At 39.2% G+C, this 17,539-nt stretch overlaps 2 protein-coding genes across 2 annotated transcripts; one reads left to right on the top strand and one right to left on the bottom strand.

The window, feature by feature from the left end:
- Positions 1-1,406: 1,406 nt before the first annotated feature.
- LOC145548828 (hyaluronan and proteoglycan link protein 1-like) lies at positions 1,407-7,747 on the bottom strand. The gene is made up of 3 exons (XM_081599847.1): positions 6,969-7,747; positions 3,077-3,424; positions 1,407-2,476 (listed from the first exon to the last, which is right to left on the bottom strand). The coding sequence occupies exons 1-3, from the start codon at positions 7,036-7,038 to the stop codon at positions 2,259-2,261; spliced, it is 636 nt and encodes a 211-aa protein (XP_081455973.1). The 5' UTR covers positions 7,039-7,747; the 3' UTR covers positions 1,407-2,258.
- Positions 7,748-12,922: 5,175 nt separating this feature from the next.
- LOC145548618 (uncharacterized) lies at positions 12,923-16,810 on the top strand. Its single transcript, XM_081599368.1, has 4 exons — positions 12,923-13,032; positions 13,501-13,674; positions 15,491-15,871; positions 16,617-16,810. Exons 2-4 carry the CDS (start codon positions 13,599-13,601, stop codon positions 16,727-16,729), a joined length of 570 nt encoding a protein of 189 aa, XP_081455494.1. The 5' UTR covers positions 12,923-13,032; positions 13,501-13,598; the 3' UTR covers positions 16,730-16,810.
- Positions 16,811-17,539: the final 729 nt, after the last annotated feature.

The following is a 17,539-nucleotide window of genomic DNA, read 5'->3' as shown; positions in this document are numbered from 1 at the left end:
AGATGTTTTGGTTTCTGCTTATACATTTATAAATAAGTAAAACACCTGAAACACAAGAACCAATCAGCTCACAGGAGCAGGAATCAGGTTTTCTCTCTTAGGTTTGTGGTTCCGGTTCTTTATTTTTCATGTTGAGGACAGAATATTGTTTAATGATCTGAAACCTTTAACTTTCTGAATAAATTTATAAAGAGACAGGAAGTTCCTCCAGAGCCTGGGGGACTGGTTCTGGCGTGAGAACGTTCCGGGAGAACCCGTCATGATTTTATCGGCTTCAGCAGGAAAACACACCTGGATTATCCTGGACCCCTCTGGTGAGGCTCAGAGGGCGAACAGATGATGGTTCCCTGCAAAGATGCTGCAGAGAAATAGAAACATTTCCCAGTTTAAAAACAATGTGACAGCGCCCCCTGCTGGAAAACGTCTGCAACAACGTGTACAGTGTTCCTCCTCCCCTCCTCCCAACGTTTACATTAATCCTTAATGTTTCCAGACACAATGTCTCCAGAATCTGAGAAGAAAAGATGAAGAACATAAAGATCAGGCAGAAAATTACCTCAAAGTTTTCTACTGGATCTCACGGTAACTAAATGTTCACTTCCTGTTATTTGTCTCCATAGAAACGACATCTGGAGTCACATAAAGGATAGAATCATAATGCAAGTATATGTACGCTCAAAAAGCAAAAATGCAATACCAAAAACAAGTTCCTGTCAGTTTATTTAGATGCTGCAGCTGATCAGTGTCATTTCCATCATTTATTACAATGTAACTATTTCATATAGAAAAATATATGTAAACATAAATGAAATATATGTAAAGAGACATGAGCAATATATGGCAGAATATATTTAAAATATGGAAACATGTAATCAGATTTGTGTAACCCAAACACAAACAAATAAACAAGATTCACCACAAATTCAGACTTATTATGTTCACTGTTTTGTTGTCGTCTAAACAATGCCACCTAGTGGTCATTCTTAGTAGTGGTCAAAAAGCAGTAGGGAAAATGGAAACAGGAAGTGCAGCAAATAGAAACAGGAAGTGCAGTTCCTCAGTCCTGCTTACGTCGTTTTCTTGCTCGCTAAAGCATCATCTGTAAGTATTATAAGTTGAATTAATTACATATGAGAATAGTTCTCGCAGACGTCTTCATTTGTAGAGAAATTATGTATTTTCCTGTTAGAAGTAAATTCGACCTGATGCTAAGCTAACTCGGACCACTAGTGTAGGAGCCATTTTCCCCTTTTTTCTTTTGGTTAAATCTTAGAATTTAAATTGTTTTATTCTTATTGTTTATTTCCTAGTTGATTTATCATTAGAATTTTTTGTTTAATTTGCTGTTTAGAATAAGTTGTTTTGATTAGGAATTCACTTAATTAGTTAATTAATTTCAGGTTGGGATGTGGGTATTTCACGGTATAAATAGGTGGGTCTTAGGTAGCATATTATGCACGTGGGTGGTCATAAGGTTTTTTACCAGCCTACAGAATCAGCCAAAGAATAAAACCAAAGAACTATATTTTGACTTTTGATCCTTTTTTGCTGCGTAAACCAGAATCCACGGTGCATCAGGTGACTATTTGAGTTTGATTCACCTTTTCTTTAGATCACCTTTGAGTTTTGAGTTTTTTGATTTTTGAATTTAAGTTTAGAGACAAATGGTCACTACAACTAGTCTATGTATAAAAACGGTGTATGCAGTGATTTTGACGTTGTTACTACAGCAACAATACTTATATGTATTTCTTTGTTAACTTGTTACAGTTTCACAGAAAATTGATGTCAGTAAATACTTGAAGACGTCATTCCTGAGTCTGTGGAGTTTCTGCATTTGTTCTGTTTCGCTGTTTGGATGGCTGGTGTCATTCAGCTGGCGAGACTTATACTCTTATAAAGGCAACATATGCGGTGGCATACAGTTTTATGCATCACATTTTCAGAATTTCTCCCTACTGCAAACTTTCGGTATGATGGCTGCACACTCCTACACAGGTGAGCAAACTTTAACTTCACCCAAAGTAAGAAGCTCAATGTAAGGCCATGCAGTAGTTTAGCTGGATTCAAACATACAATTTAGAATCTGTAGATTTTAGGCTCTGTTGTCTTAAACTTCACTATTCTAGACTGAGTGATCTGAGAAAAGCAACTAACAAGGAAACTAAGGCAAATGCAAATGAGAAGCTGCTAAGTAAATAAATGTAAATTATGCAAAACGCTTGGTTTTGGTTGTAATTCCCTAGAAAACTTTTTTTTCAGTTTCCTCTGGGAAGAAATGGGATAGGGAAGAGATGGAAATTTTGGAATGCTGTTTGCAATTGATGCCTGTAACAGAAGCAAAATCCAATAATGAAAACAATTGCAACAAATACAGCAATACCAACAATCTGAGGAGCATTTCCACCCTTTTCAGCTTGTGTCTGCTTTCCACCATCATTGTTTCCTCCATGCTTCTTCCGTTTGTCCTCATTCCCTGCAGAACAGAACCAGAAAAGTATCGGTCTGATCTTTCTACAGTCTCATCAACAGCATCTTTTAGTCAACTATCTTTATGTTAGACATAGATTATATCCCCAGATTCTAGTATTTAAACGTCCACGTTCCCAGTCAAAGACTCTCTGTCCGTCTTTAAATCCCAGCTGAACGCTTTGCTGCTGTTCAGACAGACATTTTGCACAATCTCTTTATTTTTTATTTGGATTAAATTTTTTCCTTTAAAATGTATTTTGATTTTGAGAGGTGACATTACGTGTCCTCCTGAAAGCACCTTTTAAATAACATGTATAATAATTATTATCATTTTAAATACTCATACTGATTCAAACAAGGGCGTTGCCATGGTTACTGCTTCACGTGGTGGCTGGCAGACTTCCAGGTATTTTTTTAACATTAATATATATTTATGGAGGCGACGGGCGAACCAGCAGCTGCTCTATTTACAGCAAATTAGGATTTATAAGGGAAAGGTGCTCAGCCAGGTGCGCACGGCTTTATACATCCGATTTTTTTCCGTATGCCAACTTTTAGTGTGAAAACTGCGCACTCTTTTATGCATGAGGCCCGAAACACTGACCTGTTTCAACCCTCAGCTTAAAGATGCGGATGGGTTGGACGTCCAGATTGGATCTCTTCCTGCGATCAATTATCACCTGAACGACTCGACACTCGTACGTTCCCGTGTCGTTGGTCGTCACATTCTTCAGAATCAAGGACACGTCTCCATCACCCTCACTCTGCAGGGACACCTGGTCCTGAAAGCATGAACACTGACCCTCGGGAAAAATTGTGTCCCTGCAGAGAAGAAGCGGCTCTGACTCCAGATCAGTTCTGCTCCACTCGGCGGCTATAACAGCTTCGTTCTCAGCAGCTCTACATGGCAGAGTGACGTTGTCTCCAGGTGTAGCTGTCATGGTGATCTGATCTGCAGGAGAGAAAACGACAGAACAGAGAGGTCAGAGGTCAAAATTAAAGTATGAACATTTAAAATAATAAACTTCAATTTATAGTAAATAAAAAACAAAATTATTGTTTTTTGATTTAATTAACCAGATCTTTACACCTTATGACTCCAGGCTTAACCTGACGCTTAAACCTGCAGCATGTAAACGTGTCTTTATATGTATTTGCTAAAGCTGTCACCAGTTATCAGATCTATTTTAAAAAATGATATCCTTCGTCTTCTCCCAGTGCTCCCAGGTACAAAACACAAAACTCAGTCAGAAACAACCAATCAGAGCCAGGAGGAGGGTCTTAGCACTGTCAATTACCCTCATGTATATGCGACTCACACCCTTCCCCTTGCTCTCTGCTTTGCTACAGCTTCTTCTGGAAGGCAGTCTGTCGTAAATGCTCAAGCTCGTTAGCATGAGTTAGCATAGCCACCAGCCACAGCGGATAGACAGTTTTTAAGTTGTATCTGCCACTATGAGGCGTCTTTGAAAGTGGACCCAAACGCAGAGGGGATGGGATGTTGAGGAGTTGGTGGCAGGCAGTTTTAATGATGGATAACTAAACTTACTGCCAGCCTGGTAAATACTAACAGGAACCGGAGACGCTAGAAGCATGGCGAGGCGAATTCACAGGGTAAAACAGGGAAGGGACAGGAGGAAGTGGTGAGAAAGAAATACTGGGGAGGATGAATGCTGAACAAAAGACCTGAACAAAAGACCTGAACAAAAGACCTGAACTGATGAGAGAGGGAGAACACAGAGGAACAGGAAATAAATCAAAAACTAAAGAATAACTAAACCTAATGAAAGTTGAATAACTAAAAAATGACAAAACACAAGAAATAAACTAACTGGAATCACTTAGAGCAGGGGTCACCAACTCCAGTCCTCAAGGGCTACCATCCTTCAACTTTTAGATTCACCTCTGCTCCACAATGTCTGAATTTCCTCACCAGCATTCATTCCTCTCTGCAATAGGCTGGAAATGAGCAGTTAATTTGATCCAGGTGTGTTTGAGCAGAGACACATCTAAAAGGCAGGGTGTGCTGTGGTGGCTCAGGGGTTAAGCACAGCCTACATATGGAGGCTCTAGTTTTCGATGCAGCTGTCGTGGGTTCGCTTCCCGGTCTTCCCCTTCTCTCATTACCCACTTTCTTTGTCAATTTACTACCAAATAAAAGCCACTAGAGCAATGAAAACCTTTTTTCCCCCAGAAATTACTGGCCATCAATAATCTCCAAATTCATTTTAGACATTAGATGCTACAAAAACACCAGCACCAGTTGCAGTATGTAATCTACTTTTATTTCAAAACATCAAACAGCACTGACAGCAACATACAACAAAGGTCATACATTCATGGTACTTTGCACTGAAGGTGAAGCTTTGAAAGTTCATTGGAAGCGGCCATGGATAGTCTTGTGATCACTGATGGTGAAGTGTCTTTGGTGCTGCTCTTGTTTTCACCAATATGAAGGAGGAAGACTTCCACATTAGGATAATAAATATTTTAAAAAGTAGTGTGAGCAAAACTAATCAGACTCACCTGTGTGTGTCACAGTCATAGTCATTCAAATTAATCTGCCCACCTGGTTTACAAGACAAAGCATAAAAAGTCATGAATAATTACTAAAGAAATGAGTCCTCTTATAGAAACATTTTGGACAGCATTAAAAGTCGTGCCAACCTGTCTGAAGAAATGTGTTGAAGTCTTTATAACAGGCTTCAGTCACCAACACGACACACTGACAAAGAAAAAACATTTTGGCAGTTTTTAGATGTGCCACAGGTACAAAACATCAGAGTCAAATGGCTCAATTGCCTCCTCACTGTGTAGATATGTTCTCCAGAGTCCTAATTATTATTATTATGAATACCTAATTATTGTATTCAGGTGTTGCAGCAGCGGCACATCTAACTGTTGCAGGACAGTTTCCCTCCAGGACTGGAGTTTGACACCTGTGGCTTAGATCAAGCCAACCGTCCAGCACAGCCACTGGCCCGTTTTACTCTACAGCCAAAAACTTAAAGAAAACGACCTGCAGCTAAATAATGCTAATTCAAATGGTCTCCAGATTTTCCTGATAGTTTCAATGTCCAAACAAATAAATGAACGTTAAGCAAACTGTGTATATGAATAAATACTCGTGTAGAGGGAAAAATAATGCCTCCATAAAAAATAGTCAAAAACATGATAATTTTAACATGGAACTTACCTTGTTACAATAAGCTCCAGACAAGACGCCATGCTGCTGCAATGATGAAGACGGTCCAATTTAGCCTGTTACGCTCCTCAGGCAAACATGTGACACAGTCGCAGAACAAGACGGCGTCGGCCAGGGGCGGGGCTAATGACGGGGGCGGGGCTAAAGACCGGGCCCAAATAATAAAGCTCATGATAATTTAACTTTACAACATAGACATGCCCTCAACAGCAGAGCTAACAAGTTTCACCACCACAGAGAGCGACTCTGTCATTTTGAATCCATCTGACAGGAAGTTCAACAAACAAGAACAGAAACAAGAGGCTACTGGTCACTAATGATGAAACAACACAAATTTAAAACATGTTAACGTTCTGTAGCTCTAGCTAGTTTGCTATTTGCTGCCAAGTGACTGATGATGATGTTGGTGACAAGCTTTACCCAGAATGCACCTGGAGAAAATAAGGACAGCCAGTCATGTGGCACAACATTTTATTCAATATTTTACACCCACTATGTCACTAAAATCAGTCAGTCTGGTAAAGTTTTAGCAACCATGAGTCAACAATGGAGCACCCGACTATATAAGCTATCTAAATCAACACCAGCCTGACTGGACCAACTCTTTGGAACTCCTTAGGGAAACTAACACTCACCAACGCTCATGTTGTTGTATTAACACTGTATTTTTAACATTCCACACTTGCACTGGAAATCTGACACTTCTGAATTTGCTGTGTATTTTAATATTTCCAATCGGTTGTCATCGGTATTCTGTCTTTAGAATGAGAAAACAATCGAGTATCATTTTCAAAAACTTATCGTGTATCGCTGGTTTCCAGCTAAAATCATATCAGTTTTAACTTCCTGATGTTTCTAACGGCAGAGCAGCTGGTTGGACCTTTAAACTCCTGCAGTTCAGCTGGTTTAGACCGGATCCTCTGAGTAAAAAATGGAGGCTCTGCAGGACTTTTTATACCAAATACTTGTTTGCATAAACGGAAATGTGATCATTTGACTTCAATAAACTGACTGCAATTATCAGATAATGAAGCACAATTGAATCACATTATTTGGGAGATCTGAAAATGCTTAGGTTACCTCACCCATCTATAAAAAATAACAGATTCTCCAAAGGATAAGTACATCGGTACAACATGGTTTCAGCCACAGAATACAAAGAGGAAGAGTTGAGAGTATAAATCAACAAAAGGTTGGGCTGATCCCAGACCTCTTATACTCATATTGTTAAATCCCACCATCTCTCATGAAAACATGTCATTCCATCTTCATGTCTAAGATAAAAACTTACCTGCAGAAACAAGCATGAAGAAGATGACAGAAAGCACAACAGGCAAGTGGGACGCAGTTAAAACAGCCATTATTTCCTCATATGGCACCTCAACTGGTTTAAATTAATCCTCTGAAGAACAACAGTGAACACAGTTTAACTTTAATAATAATTTCTGTTAGTGCTCTGGTAGCATAATAAAGAAACTCCAATTTAGGCTAACGAAGTAGAAAGTCTCAGTCTGAATAAAGGACTCGCCTCGACGGTTTCATGGAAAAAGGTGGAGCTGAGAGGTGGAGCGTTCGGTGACAACAATACGCTAACCTTACAGTAAACATGTAAACTAAAGTCACTGTTTCCTGCTCAACACAGAGAAAAACATCTGCATCAAGCAGTAAACTGGAATCTGATCCAACTTGGAGGTCCTTTAAATCCACCAGAGATCTTCAGACTTTGATTAGGACATAAAGACGGACAACGCCCAGACCTCTGAGGAGCTCACTGCGTGTGTGTTGATCCTATGCAAATTAAGTGGCATCAGCAAAAGTGAAACTTTGCTGTAACAGAGTCAAAGTAAAGAAAGTTTTCTTCATCTGATCTGTTGAAACTCATCAGGTTGAATCTGCAGCTTTTGATCCTGAAAGCAGGAAAACATCAAACTGGAATCTGTTCATTTCGACCTCACTGGAACCAGTTTAGACCAGAAACTGGAGCCTTGAAGCAAACAGGAAGTTTGTGAGAATAAACATGTTAACTACTGTTAACAGAAACAACTCAAGATGTTATTGTTATGAGTTATCATAACAATAACTCAATACTGAGTTATTGTTATGATAAACATAGACCAAAATTACTCAAACCCCTGGCAAATTTAAATTTCAAATTAAATGAATCCTGTTTGCTTCCGATTAAAAACAGCACAGGTGGAGATCAGTAGTTGCTGTGAATGTAAAAATTATTGACAGGAACATTTTGATCAAAACTAAGACAAAATAAATGTAATTTTCCATCAGAATATGTAATTAACTGTGACAGAGCTCAGCTGTCACCTGTCAGCTGATCACAGTGAGACAGATCTCTCAGAAAAGCTTTCGTGCTTAGAAAAGCATAAAAGCTTAGAAAAACTTTGGTGCAGTGAGGGAATACCTGTATAAACATCAACAATCTCTTGGAGCAGCTGACTCAGTTTTGTATTACCGGTGTGTAAAACCAGTTTGTCTGGTGATTGTTTTGGGTAATTTTGAAAGAGAATGCTGTGAAATTTTTACTTTCAAGCTCCAGAACAATGATCCAAAGCACATCCACAAGGTCCCATCCGAATAAATCAGAATGGTCGACGTTTGGGCTTAAATGTGACTGGGATGAACCAAAGAAAAGAGAATAAACCTCCTGTTTATGGATCCAAGCTCAGTAGAGATGATCTCTGATTGGTCAGACTCCCAGTCCTGATTCAGACTCGGTAACTTCTGCAAGTCAAGAAGAAGAATTAGAGTAACCATGTGACGTCATAGTCAGAGCCAAAGTCATTATAAAGTGTTTCTGTTGGGAACCTGGATTTTTCTTTTTTTGTTTGTTTGTTTTCCTTTTGTTGCCTGCTGCGTCCTGCCTGATCCACCAGATGGCGCCTGGAGGCTGCACCCCTGGAGAGTGAGGCTGTCGACCCCGTCGACATACTTGTGTCTAATTCTGACCGTTTGCCTGTGGAGTGTATACGGAGCTGATGGCCGACATTTCAGCGCCTGAGGGTTTGCCTGTTTTGGTAACTAGTGCCCACGTTGACTCTGTAGGCTATTTGAATTATCTTAGTAATCCTCCTTGTCGTTACCTTTCTTCTAGTGATGGGTAGATGAGGCGTCATGTATCGTTTCGACTCATAGCAAAACTGTGTCGATTCTGTGTCACTCAATACTGACACCTGCTGGACATTAATAAGTCCTACAGGCATCATAGTGATGCCTGTAGGACTCACTATGATTTAAGTATGATTTAGATTTAAGTCTATTGTATAGACTTTAAGTCTATTGTATAGACTTAAATCTATACAATAAGATTTAAGTCTTTGTATTTTATTGAATATTATGTGTTGTATTATGTCACATCTTCAGTTACATTTAAAATATATTTGATATACAGTCAATAAATAATGTGAACATGAACCATAAAGTGAAAATTAAAGTGAAAGTGTTTGGAATGAGGATGCTTGGACTGTTTCTTTTTCCACAAATTTTTATTAAAAAAACTTTTTACAACGCTTTGAAATTTAGCCTGTTACGCTTTTTTGACAAAACTTCTGCTGTAGAATAAATGAAGTAAACACTACATTTACAGCGAACCCTTGTTTTTCTTAGGGGTTGCGTTCCGAAAATAACCGGTGAGGTGAAATCCGTGAAGTAGTTACTTTTAGTTTTTACAGTTATTACACAGCATAAATAAATACATTGAAACCAAAGAACAAAACCTGTTTTCAGGTCAGCGGATGTGCGTGAGCATCAATCAGCCTTAATGTGATCCGGAGTGTCATTAAAGCTTCTCCAAGCTGCACCAGATTCACAGCTGGATCTACGGCAGAGCGACGGATCTCATTAAACCTCCGGTCGGGTTCTGCTGATTCTGGAAACAGTTGTTTTCCAGCTGGCATCAGGGCCGTGCAGAGACCACTAAAGGGGCAGGTGCTCAACAACAAAAAGGGCCCATCTAACCGCATTATAGGACAGAATATTAACAGCCTCTCAGCTTTCACAGTTTAATAAACAATGATAAATTACAAAACTGTGACATATACAATCAAAGCTAAGGAACATCTCCATATAGAGCATAAAATAAAATATTTTACTATTTTATCTGCAGGTCTATTTTGTTATAGGAAAGTTTTGCAATATTCAAACCTGCAATTTAGTAAGATATGTAAATCAGAGCTGGACCACCAGACATATTTAGTCTTTACAGAATTAAACTATTAAAAATATAAACAAGGGCTCAATGCAACCTTTTAGTGACTGTAATCTATAAAACAAAGATCTGCCTGTTTGCTGCAGTGGAGATGAAGACGGTCCATTCAGGGAAGCAGAGCTGCAGCAAACTTTAACTGGAACTGCAGAAAAAAAACAAAAAACAAATATTTAATTGTTAATGTCACCATGAGAAAAGCTACTGAGTTTTGCTTAAAAAAAAAGGTCATCAGGCTGGAATCGAACCTGCAGCAGCTGCATCAAGGACTCAGGTCTCCTTGTGTGAGTTATGCTCTTCCTCTGCTCATGACATCAGACTTAGGATATAAACGCAGCGTTGAACTTAATTGTTTCAAATAAACTATTGAGAGTGGAGTCTAAGAAGAGTACTCTAAAAATAGATTTCAAAAATCAAAAAGATTTGAATAGACCTAACCACGGGGGCCGCGTTTCATTGGCTAATGCCCATTTCACGTCACAGCGCAGCTACCACGTGCTTGATCGTCTCACAAACAAGCTACAGTAGTAAAAACATGCTAATGTACATTGTGGACTACCAGACTGGCAGAAAGTTTTTGCGTCAGGACTCGATAAAGAATGGTTCTCCACCATCAGTGGGGAATCTGTACAGGCGATGTCAGGTATCCTGATCGTATTTGTGGAACTAAAATTCACAGATTTCTAAAATCTGAAACGGAATGTCTTGCTTGGATCAAAGCTTGTGCACGACCGCATTTGCAGCTCGACCGTCGTAGGATCAGTAAGAACAAAGTGTCTGCTGGCGTAAGTATTATTGCTTTGCTTTCTTTGTGTTTAGTGAATGAAAAAAATAAAGTCAATAATAAACACATCCATTATGAAAACCTTTTAGCCAAGTACAGCATAATGGCAGTACCGATACAACTTCTACACCCTGAAGCCTGTCTGTTACAGTCTTATGTTAGCTGAACAGATCAATATGCAATGTGTACCGTATCTGACATACATTAAAGATTTTATTTCACCTGAAAAGGCTTTTTTCTAAACTGTAATCGTGTTAGCCACGCTAGCTTTTACTAAACTGTAATCGTGTTAGCCACGCTAGCTTTTACTAAACTGTAATCGTGTTAGCCACGCTAGCTTTTACTAAACTCTAATTGCGTTAGCCATGCTAGCATCAGGCCTAGGGACATTCAAACATTTGCCAACAACAGAAATCACCCTCAAAACCATGAATGCCCGACTTACCCATCTTTGCAAGAACAATAGCCATCAGTGATCTTGTCCACAGCTATATTTATGCTGAGGGTCTGATGATCTGCTGTTTATCTCGTCGACCGGTAGCATTTAGCTGCAACTCGCACAATGTTGGAGGCATCGTGTGGCTCAAACATCTTGATGTCGTCCAAAAAAGATGACATGAACTTGTTGGTTCCATTGTCATGGCTGATATTTTGTGAAAATCCGGCAGAAAGGCTGAACTAATCGACTCAGAAATACTCTGCAGAGTCAGTCGAAATGAAAGACGCCATGTTTACATAGAAACTAAGCTCTGCGAGGCTTTGTTTGTGAGACATGCAGTCACGTAGGACTTTAGAGGGCGATTCTGGGCGGAGCTTGGTAAGGTCCATTGAACAAGGGCCGCTGCCAGGAATCTTGGCTCCCATGACAAAACATTAGTTTGGGCCCCCTGCGCAGCTGCTGTTACTATTATTTGAGTCTATTTGACCCATAAAAAGCATCACAATTTTAAAGGCTGCATCTGCCTTGCTTTCTTTGGTTCAATACTTTTAATTAGCACAATATTTACTGCTCATGAATTTAACACCCAACAGTCCACATCCAGTATGCAAGTAGGTTGTTTAAATTTCTCCTATTAGTTTTAGATACTGAAATGTCTCCCCATGAGCAACAGTCAAAAGCAAAGCAATCCAGACTTCTCAAAATGCTAAGTAGTTGCATTTTAATCAAGCTGCAGTACATAACTTAAATAAAAAATATGTTTTCTCCATATTTGTTAAAGCTGTCACCATGTAGCAGTTTGTTATGAGACAGATAATCTGTGGAAATAATCAATCTCCTCCATCTCCTTCCTGAATTACTATTACTGGTTAAAGTAATGCACCGTTCTGACCAAAACAACCAATCAGAACCAGGAGGAGGGTCCTAGCGCTGTCAATCAACCTCATTCACTCACTGCTAAATGTGCTAATGGTGAAGAAACAACTTATCATAATAAGAAACCATTTATCTGCCATCATTGGTAGCTATGCTAACTAAACCTAGCATTCACAGTTTGAATCTGCACAGCTCTGTGCTATGCTAGCTGCAGAATAGCATGAATAGCACAGAGCGAGGGGGAGGAAGGATGAGCAGCACCATATGAGATTGTGATTGACAGCACTAAAACTCTCCTGCCTCTGACTGGTTGTTTCTAGAGAACCCTGGGAGAAAGCAGAGGAAATAGATTTTTCACAGATTACCTCTCATGCCATACTGTCACAACATAATGACAGTTTTAACAAATATGTATAAAAAAATATTGATAAAGTGACATACTGCAGCTTTAATTTCACTCAGGAGAGGGTGGTTAGAGCTGCTGCTGACTGACTCGGATGGAGTAACATTAAATTTTTACTGCTAAAAACAATCTTTGAAAATACAATATGATCAATTTTGTATTTGACAGGATCCTGATCTTTTATTTTTATTTTATTTCTATGAACAAAATACAAATAATTAAATTGTGGAGGTCCCTCTGCTGGTCAGGGCCCCTAGAATTGTCATTACCCCCATTTTCACCCCTTTACCCCGCCCCTGCAGTACTTGACCGAATAGCGTAACATTGTCTTACTTTCAGCCCTGGAGCTTCATGCCTCAGACTTACCACCCACAAAACCTATCATTAATAAAATAATGTAATTATAATATTACCTATTAGGTCTACAATAACACGATGATCTTCAAAGTCTTGCAATTACACAGATAACCGTAAAACGTGTTGTACTTTTAGAAACATGACCGAGTGAGCGTTCTTAGAACCAAACTATCTTTGATGTACTTCTCTCCAGTAACCTTGGCAACAATAGTTTAGTCAGAAGAAAATAAGCGGGTCGTCAACATTGAACGTACATTTTACGATTCGAAGCGTGGAAAAGGTTTGTCTTTCTAAGTATTTCTGTTTTAGAAAGACTCAGAAATTCGTGCGGCTGTTGTGTTTTCTTCGATACATATAATATGTTTGTACATAATATTTGAGTGTACCATTAATATATGCGTATCGGCTGTTAATGTTTATTTTCTTCCGTTACATTTCAGTTGTAAAGACGTTCTCAGTGTAGAATTGAAATGAACACACAGGACAATTATGCATTTTTTACTTCTGTTGTATTTCAGTTATAAAAATGTTCCGTTGCATTTAGGTTACAAAATAAGCTGTGGCGGTAATGCGCTGCTAAAGTGTTTTTGCTAAACTGCAAGCAAAACCTAAAAGTAAAAAAGGAAGAAGAAGAAGAAGGAGCCCTTAGCTAGCTCCGCCTCCACATTTTCCCGCCTGTGCAGCGCACTGTGGTTTACTTTATTTATCATCATGTCTCCGCAATTCTAACTGACTGTTGTGTTTTCAGTTAAACTTCAGGTTTTTTGGTGTTTCTTGGAGATATTTTCCACTTAGAAACGTCGCAAGAATCTAAATTTCGGACGGAGAGATCGACGCAACTAGGAAATGGGTTCTTCTTCTCTGACTGCGTCTCTGTTCCTGCTGTCTGTGGTCTTCTGGCAGTTTGTCGCTGCTGCTGTAGGTGAGGATTCAGCTGTTACCTTAGGAACGCTCTGGCCTGTTGTTGCTGACGTCACGTAGGGCCGCCATCTTGGACAGGTCGGTCTGTTTGGCAGGCGCAAGACGTTTTAACATAAATTCGGTTTCGTCTGACTATCCGTAATTACGTTCCAGATATCTAAAAATGCATTTTGACTTGACACAACTACATTTTGACTATCCGGAATAGTAATTTAAGATATCTGTATTTACATTCTGACTAGTAAGAATAATAATTCAAGGTATCGTCTATTACATTTTGACTAGTCAAAATTCCTTTCAAGATATCTGAAATGACGTCACTGGATCTGTCATTTGACGGGACTCCGTAATTACGATTTAAGATATCTTCAACACAATTATGACTAGTCAAAATTATAATTTTTGATATCTGAATTAAGAATGACGTTGAAGCCCCTTTGAGGTGTCCAAACAGTTGCCTGCAGAATTTTATGTTTCCTGCACAAAATTGTCAGTAAATGCCAGAAATTAGAAAGAGCTCGGCAATGTTGGAAATGCTGAGACAGCAAAACTTCATAAACTATAAGACTTCTTCTGATATCTGAAAAGAATTTCCTGTTCATTCATTTCCGACGAACTGGAAATGAACCCCAGCCTTAATGCGCCACTTTCATTTTCAACGTGAAAGTGGCGCATTTTCAAACATCTTTTTTTCGTTTTGTCTATTTTTCATTGTTTTACTAAACTTTCAAATTGCTACATCATTTCGACTAGTCAGAATGTAATTAGAGATATCTCAAATAGTTATTTTGTCTAGTCGAAATATAATTAGAAATATCTTAAATCGCTAAAACGTCTAGTCACAAAACAATTTGAGATATCTGGAATGTAAACCGAATTTATGTTAAAACAGCTTCCCATAGTAACAGCGCATTAAAAATAACTCGCTAAGTAGCAAACAGATTTTCACTCCTTTTTACTGGAAACCTGAATATTTTTAAGTATTTTTGAATTGGATTGATACATAGTTCTGCATATTTCAATATTCTTAGTGGAAAAACGACAAAATATGAGCCTATTTTAGCTCATACATGCATATAAATATGTATATTACTAAATAAGTATAAAGCACACATAACACAAAATAATTCAAAAATGTTATAGAGAAACAAAGATGATTCAATAATGGTTAATACTGAATAATATACACTGCTCAAAAAAATAAAGGGAACACTTAAACAACACAATATAACTCCAAGTAAATCAAACTTCTGTGAAATCAAACTGTCCACTTAGGAAGCAACACTGATTGACCCGACCAGGGTCCCTGTTGTCAATCAGTGTTGCTTCCTAAGTGGACAGTTTGATTTCACAGAAGTTTGATTTACTTGGAGTTATATTGTGTTGTTTAAGTGTTCCCTTTATGTTTTTGAGCAGTATATATTACACTATACATGTTTATATGCACATGTATGATCCATATATATATAGATTATTTTTCACGTTTTCTATTCGAGGAGTTCTAGTGATTCAGATTACCAGTTTGTACAGACAAGTATCTGTTAGGGAAGCACAAACATGAAGATTTGAGCCGATGTTGATATCCAATTTTAATACTGATGTTATGGCAGCAATTACCAATATTTTACTTGATCAAACTTTTTCGTTGAGTACTTGATTAATGAAATAATTGTTTGTAAGATCCCCAAAAACACAGTCACACCACCAACATGTTATTGGTGCTATTTGTTATGATATCAGGCCAGTTTCAGGAAGTACATCATTAATTAACGCTTTGAGGTGTGACCTCTGACCTCTGTGTTGTTCCCCTCCTGCAGCTCCGGTAGCAGTCAAAGCTAAAGTTGGAGAAGACGTCACTCTGCCATGTAAACCTGCTGGGACCAAAGTTGTTATCCAGGCAGAGTGGAGCAGACCCAACCAGAGCTCAGCGCCGGTTCTTCTCTACAAGGACAAGAAGGTGGATGCAAATCAGCTGGATGCCTATAAGGGCCGCGTGTCTCTGGTAAACCCAGAGAAAGGAGACCTGTCTCTGGTGCTGAAGAAAGTGGTGGACAAAGACGCTGGAAAGTATGAGTGCAGAGTTGAGCTGGGAGCAGACGAGGTAGGCGGAGAAGCGGCCACGCCACCACCAGCAAAACCAGGCAGACGTTCCATTCTGAATAGTGACCCAATCAGCATCGTTGAGCTGACAGTAGAAGGTCAGTCTGTTTCTGTATCAGAACCAGGGGTGAAAGTAGGCGGGTACAGCAGGGTACTGCGTACCCCTAAAAGATTTAACGGTACCTGCAAGAGAGAGGAGCGGCTGTCTGCTGTAAAAAATCAGTGGGTTCACTGTGCAGCCGTGACTGATTAGTTTTTCTAGAAAATCTAAAACACGACTTAATCAGTTAATAAATAACTTTTTTTCCCATTTCATATTGTTTCTGAACTGTTCGTGCTTTGCTAGATCAGGGCTGCAACATGTCGATCGCGGAAGGTTTTGAATTGATCTCGGCTTTAGGTGACAAACTGAACGCCGCCAGGACGCTGAGGCCAGCACGTCCTCCTCTGATTGGCTTAAAACGTTTATGACTTTATTAAAGAACAACAAAAACAATCAACGAAACGTGCTCAAATTAATGACCCAAAAACAAATGTAAAATATAATATTTTAGAGATATTCTGGTGAGTGATTCTCAATACAGAAATCATTGAGTGCTGGAGTATTTTTATAATATTCTGTAAATGTCCAGAACAGACAGGTTGCTGCTGTAGCTGATGGGAGCTGAATTTGTGTCTGGAAGTCGTTCCTGTGGATGAAATGTGTGACAGAACTGGACAGGAAGCTGAGGACGGAGCAGGAAGTCTCTGTTTCAGAGCCGAGTCTGTCCTCTGCTTCAGTCACATCAACGTTTCCAGTGTTTGGATGTAAACCTTGTCCTGTCTGCTGGCTCCTCTCTGCAGGCATGGCCACCCAGCCCTCCCAGATCAGCAACGGAGGAGTCGGCCTGAGACCCAACGTCGTCCCACCAGTGGGCCTGCTGGTCCTGCTGGCTCTGATCGCTGGGCTGCAGTGAGTCGCTGTAGCTGCTGGTTGATGCTGCAGCTACATCCTGCAGGCTCTGAAATATTAAACGCTAACTTTAAACACTCCTGAATGAGCTTAAAGCTTATTCTGAGTTTACACATGAAGGTGATGTTTTAACATTTTAATAGTAATAATGTGTTTATAATAACATCCATTGCTTAGATCAGTGGTTCTTAACCTTTTTGAGGTACCAAACCCACCAGTTTCATATGTGCTTTCACTGAACCCTTCAGTAGTGATAAATAAAATATGATTTTTTTTCCCCCAAATAGAGTTGGGTCACCTCAAGATCACTAAGTCTTCTTAAAGGTAGAGTCTCTGAGATCAGTTCTTCAAACTATATTCAGTGTTTTCAGCAAAGTTGATCTGACTGTCCAGGAACGACCCAAAGTATTTAAAATCTGCCACAGTTTCAACAGGTTGGCCATCGAGAGAAACTGGAACCACTTTAAGGTCTTTAGATCATTTAATTAGCTCTACATTCTTAAGAGAATGAAAAACTAATAATAAATACTTTGCGGTATTCTGATTTAGTAATGTAATTATATTAGTTGTGTTACCACCCCACACCACTAGAGGCAGTAGCAACCCTGAAAAGATGCGACTAAGCAGCAGATTTAGAAGTTCACCGAAAGCTACAGAATTTGGTAAAAACTGAGTTTTGCTGAAGTGAATAAAGACACAAGTTCAAATCCATGCTGAGAGGAACTCCTTCAATCAGGGCTCCTCCACAGCTCTGATTGGCTAAGCAATGTAACGTGATCCTCTGATTGGCTAAGCAATGTAACGTGATCCTCTG

Source organism: Poecilia reticulata, chromosome 18 (assembly GCF_904066995.2).
Source record: "Poecilia reticulata chromosome 18, P_reticulata-male-v2, whole genome shotgun sequence".
NCBI lineage: Eukaryota > Metazoa > Chordata > Actinopteri > Cyprinodontiformes > Poeciliidae > Poecilia > Poecilia reticulata.
This window is presented reverse-complemented; position numbering and strand designations above follow the sequence as displayed.